At 35.3% G+C, this 12,155-nt stretch overlaps 1 protein-coding gene across 3 annotated transcripts in view; it reads left to right on the forward strand.

The window, feature by feature from the left end:
- COL21A1 (collagen type XXI alpha 1 chain) overlaps positions 1-12,155 on the forward strand; it is a 189,874-nt gene that overhangs the window by 108,842 nt on the left and 68,877 nt on the right. For all 3 annotated transcript variants that reach the window (XM_059075954.2, XM_067043129.1, XM_059075953.2), the window contains 3 exons: positions 10,831-10,884; positions 11,366-11,417; positions 11,993-12,048. In XM_059075954.2, coding sequence (XP_058931937.1) covers positions 10,831-10,884; positions 11,366-11,417; positions 11,993-12,048 — 162 coding nt within the window. The remainder of the gene's footprint in view (positions 1-10,830; positions 10,885-11,365; positions 11,418-11,992; positions 12,049-12,155) is intronic.

Here is a 12,155-nt window from a genome sequence, read left to right on the forward strand (position 1 = left end):
TGTTGTTTATCCATTCTCTGCATAATAGTTTGCATCTGCTAATCCCAAGCTCCCAACCCCTTCCTGCCCCACCCTGCTTGGCAACCACAAGTCTGCTCTCTATGTCTGTGAGTCTGTTTCTGTTTCATAGATAAGTTCATTTGTGTCATATTTTAGATTCCACATACAAGTGATATCATATGATATCTGTCTTTCTCTTTCTTACTTCACTTAGTATGATCATCTCTAGTGTTGCTGCAAATGGCATTAGTTCATTCTTTTTTATGGCTAAGTAGTATTCCATTGTATATGTACCACATCTTCCTCTCCTCCCTTGAGTTTTTTATTGTAATATTATTAAATATAAATGTATATAAGTTTAAATGTATGTTTCAAATATATATACATATTTGTGATAAGCATAGCAATAATTGATATATTGGTATAATTAATGGTATAATTCACATAATAAATAATAAAATATTATTAAATACATATCTACATGCTCTTTTTTTTCTAATAAAATATTTTATTTCATCTGAATCTGGAGAAATTGTGAAATTGTTACAAGCAGGGATTTTTCAGAAAACTTTCCCTCCTTCTTATGGAAGGAGTGGTACCACATTTTCCTTCTTTCCTACCTCCTTTCCTCAGAGGCTTTTCTTCCAAAGCAGCAGGGCCTCCCAAAATGTCCTCTAAAGTCAGGCTTGGTTGAGCATCCCTCCTTCTGTCCATGTGGTGCTGACCTGTGTGTGCTCAGGTTTTTACTACTTCTGTGGATGTTTTTGCAAAGTTTTGATTGTTTCCTGATCTTTCATCCTCTTTTCTTTTAGGGTCCTATAATGGATTCAGCACCTCAGTTTGTGGTGATGAACCATTCATTCTATGTCCTGCCTCATTTCTTGGCTGCTCTGCTGCTTTCTGTCCTGTTTCCTTTTTCTCTACTGGCATCATTGGAAACTTACAACTTTTACTGAATTTTTACAGGATGCTTCATCTTGGTTCTAAACTCTTATTTCTCGTCTTCATTTTGGGTGTGCTCTGGTTTATGGTCATTGATAAACAGTGTCAGGGACTGTATATTAGGAGCTTAGGAATCTACTTTTTTCCTAGACCTGAGTAGTCCAATGGTGATGCCCAAACCCAAGGGGAAGGCCCATTACACGTTAGAGAGGGAACGTTTTAGTAGATTTAAACACTTCCCAGGAAATCATTATTTGTCCTGGTCCTGTGTGACACTTAGTGGTTTTTAACTGAGAAGAGAAGGAACAGGAATATGTGTAAGGCTTTTGACATGTTGGGTGCTGAAGTTGTTTCATGTTGTGTATATGTTTTTCTGTTTCATTTTTAGACATGTCTTGTGTGGATATTATCCACAAGCATTGCCTATCACATGCCGTCCTCACAAAAAGTCCTATGATGTTAGTAGAGTAAGCCATGCTCTGCCCATTTTACATTAATTGTAAAGTAAATGAATCCTATTGTACAGTTCCAAAACTGAGAAATGAGGAACTTCAATCATCTGCCTGAAGTTACTCAAGGATCAGGAGTTGAAATAAAATGTCTGGATCTCAGTCTGGCTTTCTTTTCTTTTCTTTTCACCATATTTTTCTGCTTTGGCCAGAATTGTTTTTAACAGTGTGATTTCTTCCTCTTTTGCTGTATGCCTGCGCCATGAGAAGGCCCAATGCCTGTGAGCAGCTGAGGAAGGGGATGAGGAGGAGGGGGAGGGGAGGGGGAGGGAAGAAGGCGGGGGAGAATGGGAGGGAGGAGGAGGTTGGCTAGATGAGTGATAGTTTGCACTGATTGTGTCATGATAGTGGATTCATGGTCTTACTTTTGCATAGGTACCTGTGAGATGTTTCCTCCATGTCTCAAAAATAAAGGCTTTAAGAAAGAAAAAAATAACTCTCTCAAGGGAGGAGGGATAGTTCCCTGTAGATTGTAGATCATCAAACTTTTAAACTGAAAAATCTTTGCAGTGAAAGTCTTTGGGGCATGTAGTCCCACATATATGTATGAATTATATGCTGTGCTACTGAATAAAGGATTATGTGCATTGAAAACAGACACACTGAGAAATTTTGAAAGAATGAGATTTTTAAAATATTAGTTTTCATATTCTCTTGCTACTCAAATAAATAATCTTGACGTAACTTTGGAGACTGAGACTCTAGATCAACCTGTGAGATTGGCAGGTTCATCAAACGCTTGTTATCAGTCAGGAAGCTTCGAGGCAACCTGGGGAAAATGGAACCAACTTACTGCAAATCTTGGATTCTCTTTGATTCTAATCTCTTGTAAACTCAGTGGGAATCAAGAGTGTGACTCCTCAAAATAATTTTTTATTGGGATTTTCTTGGAGGACTCAAGAATATTTACTATATTTTAGAAAATGAAAGTATTTGCATATTCAGTAAATTATCATTAATCACAAGCAAGACATCAGCTAGAATAGAGTAGGTTATGTTGCAATAACACACAAATGCTAAATGCCAATGCCTTAAAACAAAACATGTTTATTGCTCATCAAACTTCACACTTATTAGCACACTCAGGCTAACAAAAGTTTCACCCTCTAGATTATGACTAATTACAGTAGCAGGTCCCTAGAGAATCAAAGAGTGGCTCATAAACCACTTCCATTCATCTTTAATTAGCTAGAGCAAATCTTGTAAACCACACCAACTTCAAGAGTCAGGAAAGCATGATTTCCCCCCCTCTCCCCATATGCTTAGAAGTAGAAAGAATCTGAATATTGATAAATAATAATCATGTCTACTAAGACGAAATAAGAATGCATCAAGAAAGGATTTTTTTCAAAGAGATTGGTGACTAATAAAGCACACAACACATACAAAGTAACTATTTTAAGAGAGTAAATGTTAAGTGACAAAGATGAGAGTTGAATAAAACTCTAGGAGTTGAGAGGAAAGTTGAAAATTCAAAAAGGCTTCATGGGGCTTCCCTGGTGGCGCAGTGGTTGAGAGTCCACCTGCCAAAGCAGGGTACACGGGTTTGTGCCTCGGTCCAGGAAGATCCCACATGCTGCGGAGCGGCTAGGCCCGTGAGCCATGGCCGCTGAGCCTGCGCATCCGGAGCCTGTGCTTCGCAACGGGAGAGGCCACAACAGTGAGAGGACCGTGTACCGCAGAAAAAAAAAAAAGGCTTCATGAAAGAAACTGTAAACCGAAAGTTAATCATAGATACAGACTTATAGGGGCTGTTCTTACCCAATTTAAGAAACCTCTAACTTAGGGAGGCTGTGGTTCCTTACTGTACTTGGTGTGTGTGTGTGTGTGTGTGTGTGTACGTGCGTGTGTGCATGTGTGTGTATATTATCAACAAGACTGTATGACCATCTTTGTATATATTTCTCAGTAACTTTTTCTGAGTATATCCATAGGAAAATTCCCCAGAAATGGAACTGATTAGAGAATCAAAGGGTTAAGTTCATAATTAAATTTTGAGGCAAATTGACTATTTACCTTCCAGAAAGTGTGTACTCCCCCAACAAGTGTGTGAAATATCTTTCTTCACACCCTTATCGCACTGAATCATCAATATATGTTAAAAATGGTACTGGTTTGATTTGCAATCCTTTATTAGTGAATAAGGTAAAGTACCTGTCATATGATTTTTGGAAATACTGTAACTTCTCTGTAAATTGCTTTTTATTTATATCCTTTATTTTTTCCTACTGGGCTGTTCATCTTTTTAAAAATTGATTTTTAAATGCATGTCATAAGTTGTGTGAAAATATTTTTTCTGGCTTATGTGTTTTGATTTGGGTTTTGGAATATTAGACATACAGAAATTTTAACTATTTACATATATATATATATATAAAGTTTTATTTCTTTTCTCCTATGTTTGTATCTGTATAGAAAGGTTCAGCATTCTAACGTTTTGAATATAATTGCTCCTGCTTTGATTTTTGGAATTTTTATTATTTTATATTTTAATCTTAATTTTTTTGATATTTGGAGTAAAGTTAGATGAGTATTCATATTTTCCCCTTTCTTTTCCTAAAAGGATAGCCAGTTGCTAAACAGTATTTTTGAAATTTCACTTTTTTTCTCATTTATTTGAAAAACCATCATTATCACAAAGTTTCCATTCTCATTTGGGTCTGCTGTTTTTGGCTTTCCATTCTGTTCCATTTACCTGTCTACATCTTCTCCACTGCCAAACAGTTTTAATTACTGTCACTTTGTAATATGATTTAATACTATCAGGCTTAGTCCTTCCTCATTATTCTTTATGATCAAAATTTTCCTGGCTACCCTTACATGTTTATTTTTGCAGATAAAGCTCAGTATCTTTTCTTCAATATTTTTAGAAATTCCTATTCATGTTTTAATTAGGATTCCTTTGAATTTATGGATTAGTTTTAGAAGCACTGACATAATTTCAATACTGAATTTTCCTATTCAAGATTATGATTTATCTTTCTTTTTATTTCAAATTTAAAACTCAATGGAGATATTTATAGGATATTCCATCCAAAAACAACAGAATACACGTTTTTCTCAAGTGCTCACGGAACATTCTCCAGGATAGATCATATCTTGGGTCACAAATCTAGATTGGTAAGTTTAAGAAAATTGAAATCATATCAAGTATCTTTTCCAACCACAACACTATGAGACCAGATATTAATTACAGGAAAAGATCTGTAAAAAATACCAACACATGGAGGCTAAACAATACACTAATTAATAATGAAGTGATCAGTGAAGAAATCAAAGAGGAAATCAAAAAATACTTAGAAACAAATGACAATGGAGACACAAAGACCCCAAACCTATGGGATGCAGCAAAAGCAGTTCGAAGAGGGAAGTTTATAGCAATACAATCCTACCTTAAGAAACAGGAAACATCTTGAATAAACAACCTAACTTTGCACCTAAAGCAAGTAGAAAAAGAAGAACAAAAACCCCCCAAATTTAGCACAAGGAAAGAAATCATAAAGATCAGATCAGAAATAAATGAAAAAGAAATGAAGGAAACAATAGCAAAGATCAATCAAACTAAAAGCTGGTTCTTTGAGAAGATAAACAAAATTGATAAACTATTAGCCAGACTCATCAAGAAAAAAAGGGAGAAGACTCAAATTAATAGAATTAGAAATGAAAAAGGAGACGTAACAACGGACACTGCAGAAATACAAAAGATTATTAGAGATTACTACAAGCAACTCTATGCCAATAAAATGGACAACCTGGAAGGAATGGACAAATTCTTAGAAATGCACAACTGCCGAGACTGAACCAGGAAGAAATAGAAAATATGAACAGACCAATCACAAACACTGAAATGGAAACTGTGATTAAAAATCTTCCAAAAAACAAAAGCCCAGGACCAGATGGCTTCACAGGCGAATTCTATCAAACATTTAGAGAAGAGCTAACACCTGTCCTTCTCAAAACTCTTCCAAAAGATAGCAGAGGGAGGAACACTCCCAAACTCATTCTATGAGGCCACCATCACCCTGATACCAAAACCAGACAAAGCCGTCACAAAGAAAGAAAACTACAGGCCAATATCACTGATGAACATAGATGCAAAAATCCTCAACACAATACTAGCAAACAGAATCCAACAGCACATTAAAAGGATCATACACCATGATCAAATGGGGTTTATCCCAGGAATGCAAGGATTCTTCAATATATGCAAATCAATCAACATGATACACCATATAAACAAACTGAAGGAGAAAAACCATACAAAGCTTTTGAGAAAATTCAATACCCATTTATGATAAAAACCCTGCAGAAAGTAGGCATAGAGGGACCTTTCCTCAACATAATAGAGGCCATATATGACAAACCCACAGCCAGCATTGTTCTCAATGGTGAAAAACTGAAACCATTTCCACTAAGATCAGGAACAAGACAAGGTTGCCCATTCTCACCACTCTTATTCAACCTAGTTTTGGAAGTTCTAGCCACAGCAATCAGAGAAGAAAAAGAAATAAAAGGAATCCAAATCGGAAAAGAAAAAGTAAAGCTGTCACTGTTTGCAGATGACATGATACTATACATAGAGAATATTAAATGTGCTACCAGAAAATTACTAGAGCTAATCAATGAATTTGGTAACGTGGTAGGATACAAAATTAATGCACAGAAATCTCTGGCATTCTTATACACTAATGATGAAAAATCTGAGAGTGAAATTAAGAAAACACTCCCATTTACCATTGCAAGAAAAAGAATAAAATATCTAGGAATAAACCAACCTAAGGAAAGAAAAGACCTGTATGCAGAAAATTGTAAGACACTGATGAAAGAAATTAAAGATGATACAAATAGATGGAGAGATATACCATGTTCTTGGATTGTAAAAATGACTCTACTACCCAAAGCAATCTATGGATTCAATGCAATCCCTATCAAATTACCACTGGCATTTTTTACAGAACTAGAACAAAATTTTCACAATTTTTATGGAAACACAAGGGACCCCAAATAGCCAAAGCAATCTTGAGAATGAAAAATGGAGCTGGAGGAATCAGGCTCCCTGACTTCAGACTATACTACAAGGCTATAGTAATCAAGACAGTATGGTACTGGCACAAAAACAGAAATATAGATCAATGGAACAGGATAGAAAGCCCAGAGATAAACCCACACACATATGGTCACGTTATCTTTGATAAAGGAGGGAAGAATATACAGTGGAGAAAAGACAGCCTCTTCAATAAGTGGTGCTGGGAAAACTGGATAGCTACATGTAAAAGTATGAAATTAGAACACTCCATAACACCACACACAAAAATAAACTCAAAATGGTTAGACCTAAATGTAAGGCCAGACACTATCAGAGTCTTAGAGGAAAACATAGACAGAACACTATGACATAAATCACAGCAAGATCCTTTTTGACCCACCTCCTAGAGAAATAGAAATAAAAACAAAAATAAAGAAATGGGACCCAATGAAACTTAAAAGCTTTTGCACAGCAAAGGATACCATAAACAAGACCAAAAGACAACCCTCAGAATGGGAGAAAATATTTGCAAATGAAGCAACTGACAAAAGATTAATCTCCAAAATTTATAAGCAACTCATGCAGCTCAATAACAAAAAAACAAACAACCCAATCCAAAAATGGGCAGAAGATCTAAATAGACATTTCTCCAAAGAAGACATACAGATTGCCAACAAACACATCAAAGAATGCTCAACATCATTAATCATTAGAGAAATGCAAATCAAAACTACAATGAGATATCATCTCACACCAGTCAGAATCTCCATCATCAAAAACTCTAGAAACAATAAATGCTGGAGAGGGTGTGGAGAAAAGGGAAACCTCCTGCACTGTTGGTGGGAACGTAAATTGATACAGCCATGATGGAGGACAGTATGGAGGTTGCTTAGAAAACTAAAAATAGAACTACTACTATATGACCCAGCGATCCCACTACTGGGCATATACCCTGAGAAAACCATAATTCAAAAAGAGTCATGTACCAACATGTTTATTGAAGCTCTATTTATGATAGCCAGGACATGGAAGCAACCTAAGTGTCCATTAACAGATGAATGGATAAAGAAGATGTGGCACATATATACAATGGAATATTACTCAGCCATAAAAAGAAATGAAACTGAGTTATTTGTAATAAGGTGGATAGACCTGGAGTCTGTCATACAGAGTGAAGTAAGTCAGAAAGAGAAAAACAAATACCATATGCTAACACATGTATATGGAAACTAAGAAAAAAAAATGTCATGAAGAGACTAGGGTAGGATGGGAATAAAACACAGACCTACTAGAGTATGGACTTGAGGATATGGGGAGGGGGAAGGGTAAGCTGTGATGAAGTGAGAGAGTGGCATGAACATATATACACTACCAAATGTAAAATAGATAGCTAGTGGGAAGCAGCCGCATAGCACCGGGAAATCAGCTTGGTGCTTTGTGACCACCTAGAGGGGTGGGATAGGGAAGGTGGGAGGGAGGGAGACACAAGAGGGAATAGATATGGGGACATATGTATATGTATAACTGATTCACTTCGTTGTAAAGCAGAAACTAACACAACATTGTAAAACAGTTATACTCCAATAAAGATGTTAAAAAAAAAACTCAATGGAATATTATTAAAGTTTTATTTTTTATTGGTTCTCAATATTACCTATGTGTATATGTAGGAATTTTAAATCTCTTTTGGTCCTATTATAAGTGGAACTTTTTCTTTAATATATTTTTATATTGGTTATTGTTTATACATATAAAATATTTTGTATATTAATTTTTAAGACAGTTATTAACTGATTTCTCCTGCTAATTATTTCAGGGTATTAGGTATGTTGGCATATTAGATATGTAATCATAAATAAAGATAATTTGTTTTCTTCCTTCTAGGCTTTACCTCTCTTATTTTTATATTTTGTCTAAACTCATGAGCTAGTCTAAACTGGCTAGAAAAACATTAAAAATAGTGGTAATACTGGGCAACATTGTTTTTAAATTTCAAACAGTCACAATCTCTTCTAGTCCAGGTTTGTGGCTCTTTTGGAAGAATAATTCTCTCAACAGCCAAATACATATTTGTAATTTTGTACCTTTGACTTTTGATTCCAGCCAGTAACATCATCCACAGTCCTGTTTTAGTCATGGCCCTTTCTACATTGATTAATTAGTTATTAATAATTTCTTTTTCTTGAGCCACTATGTCCATCTTGAGAGAATGTTTTGGACCCACCTTAACTGATTTAGAGAATTTGAGAATGGTGTTTATGGCCACACTCTTGACTGGTCCTTCCCAGAGGCTGAGTTTCAACTGAACTTCTCTTAAAGGCCTTCTCCAGTTTCATTATTTACCTGTCAGGGATGAGAAAAAAAAGGTGTATCTTCCCAATCCCAGTATTTTGGGACTTGGTCTATGCCTTCTAACTATGACTTGCAAACTGGCCGATTCTTTTCTGAGTTCATCTCTTTTATAGTTACCTTGTCAAATACAGCCAACACTAATTGATTCAGTATACCAACATTCTGTTTTCTCAGTTCTTTAGCTATGTTTATTGGATGCATTATTTGCCTTTGCAGCTTATTAAAAGCAAAGTTTTTTTTAAATCAAATGTTCACCACTGCAGTGCATGAATCACTGTATTTCCAACCTCCAAAAATTATTTTTCACTGCCCACTACCTAGTCCCAAAGCCATTGCCAAATGTATTTTTTAATGTTATTGTTTGACAGCCTCTTTTTTCCTAGTATACCAATTTTTATATTAATTAACTTAGGCTAAGTTTTGCTGCAGTAACTGATGATCCAATGGCTCAATGGCTAACACAAGAGCATTTTTTTTGTCTTTCATGTTACATGCCTATTGTAGATAGATGTTGGCTAAAATTTACCACTTATTTGCTACCCATTACTTTTAAACCTTGGACACAACTTGCTTGAGTGTATTGTGTTTGGGTCACATGTTCTCGTGTTTTGTATTTTGTAGGTATTGTCTTAGTATTCCCCAAGCATTTTGATAAATTTCTCTGCCCCTCCCCCATTTCATTGCTGTATATTAACATGGATGCTGTGCCTTTTATTTTACTTAAAAATCTTGCTTCTGCCCATGTGGGTAGCTTTGTCCAGATTATATATTTTTTTTGGTTCCAATGTGGGTTAATGCTCCTGGTCTTTTCAGTGCATCTGAGATGAGTTTGTCTTATCTCCAGGAAAATAAAGTTTGAAGATGGTGTCTTCTATAAACTGTAGCCAGAAAAGGGAAGTCTTAGCTGGGACTTGGTTCATCCTTAAAGGGAATCCTGCTTTGCCCCTTTCTTCTGTACTTTTATTAAGTACTCATTGCCCAGCTAAGTTCCATCTTATCAAGAGTGTATCTTAGTCTACCCGGCCTTCAACTGCTCATCTCAATTCGGCCTGAGTTAGCTCAGGTGGTTCTCTCACCATTAATTTATTAGATAGTGCTGGAAACTGAAAATGGAGTAGTAATGTTGCCTTTGAAGGGTTCTATGCCTTGAATAACTGTGTCACTCTTTAAAACATGTGGATAAATAACCCTCATTAAATTAAGATTTCTAAGAATTATATCCATCATAGAGAACTGGTCACATCCTCTTCTCTCCCTACCAGACAAGCTAAGAAGATCATAAATTGTTTGTAGGTAATGTCTTAATTTGCCTAAATAATAGTGAATTGACCCAAATCCTGCTGTGCCAGCCATTGGGCTTCTCTTAACTATGTCTTGACATTAAGATTTTTGAAGCTAAGGCAATAGCACCCAGTATGTCCCACAGAAATAAGTCTTAAAACGATGTCCACTAAATATCAAGCTGTTGTGATTTTCTCCATCTCTCCTCCTTTGAAGAGATGGCCTTTCCTCTTCATAAACTCATCTGGATAGATACCTACTATGAACAATTTCCTAAGATCAGTAATTGGAAGAAAATTCCACAGAATCCTAGAGTGTTTTGAGACCTTCAGCTCAGGGTTTGTCCTCACTGAGCTGGGACCTCAGAGGATGGCTCTCTCCACAGAGTCTTGGCACTTGATCATTTCTATTAACTTCTAGGCCTTGCTACTGTAAGAGCCTAAATATTTTTACAATAGGTGGCTACTCTCGAAGGATGGAATCAGCATTGCTGATGAGATTCCCCTGGCCCCAAATACTTTCCTTCTCTGATTATAAATGAAACCCTGATAAATGAGGATTGGTCTTTCATAGAGATAGGGTTTTAATGTAGATGTGCACTGAACAGTTTGCAGATTTATTTCCAATGAATTTTGACAAGAATGAGGTGGAAGAATATATGTTGATTTTTTTTTTTTAGGCTGAAATGTGTTTTCTTTAATTAATTTGTTTTATTTTCAGGGTGACCGTGGACTTCCTGGTTTTCCTGGGCTTCATGGAATGCCAGGATCAAAGGTTGAAGAAATCTGTTCTTCTTAAAATTAAGCAATGCCATATTATTTTAAATTGAAAGTACTTTATGTTATAAATAAGTGCTGATATATAAATTAAAGTATATTAAAGTAAATGACTGGGTTAAGATTAATAATCATAGTTTACATAAAGTTTTTACAAATTTCCTTTAAAATTTTCAGCCATAAATCTTATAGTATTTAAAAATTGATGAGTAGTTTTCATTATATAGAAATTCTCTTAACTATAAACCTTTTACTATAAGGCCCTGTTATAGTAACAAATGCCCTGATTTTTCCTTGCATTTGGTTATAAAGCCTGGGAAATAGGACTTTTGTAAACAAACTTTAAATAATTTATTTCTATTTTATGTTGATATGGGCGTATTAAACTCTTGTTTATAATTGGAATTATTTTTTCTTTAATATATAAGTGAAATATTAATATTTCTCTAAAATTCAGGATTTGTATTTTTATCTTTTAGGGTGAAATGGGTCCCAAAGGAGATAAAGGATCACCTGGATTTTATGGCAAAAAGGGAAGTATAGATCCCCAAACAAAATATCCATATTGAACTTTCAATACAATGGAAATAGAAAATTTGAATTTCAGTCCCAGCCCACTGTTGTAGCAATTAGCTTTGTTCACCTTTCTCAGGGGATTTATTCAGAACAATGGAAAAATAACTGTTGACTGTTATGCATGGTATTCTATAAGAATACTTTGTGTTATTGAGCCTTCTGAACTTTAAAAATATTTACAGAGAGATTCCTTGGAAGTGATAGCTGTTTAACAGTGTCCATTGAGAATCCTATTTTTTCACATTGAAGGAAATGTTTAGTCTCTTTATATTTGAGATTCTCATTGCTTTTTACTTTTGCCAAGTAGTGGTTTCTGTGTTTAGATGCTTATAATTCTGTATACATCTTATCCTCAGTGTCATGTTGTGTCCTGGTAAAATGTTTTGCTGAAAGCTGCAGGGCCAATGCAAGCTGTGGTTCCATGAATTCTGTCACTCCATAAGGAAGTTACCTTACTTTCCTATTTAAGTTCGAGTTGGAATTTTAAAGCCTTATTGTAAGGATTGTTTTTAAGTGTTTATTTTTAATACAGGGTGCAAAAGGTGAAAAGGGGAATGCTGGTTTTCCTGGCCTTCCTGGACATGCTGTGAGTTTGACAGAAAAAGTTCTTAAGTATTTTACTTTAAATAAAAAGTAACCTCTACTATCTTCTTTTAAAAAGAAAAATTAGCACAAAATATATTAAAATACTTG

This window comes from Kogia breviceps, chromosome 10 (assembly GCF_026419965.1).
Source record: "Kogia breviceps isolate mKogBre1 chromosome 10, mKogBre1 haplotype 1, whole genome shotgun sequence".
Taxonomy (NCBI): domain Eukaryota; kingdom Metazoa; phylum Chordata; class Mammalia; order Artiodactyla; family Physeteridae; genus Kogia; species Kogia breviceps.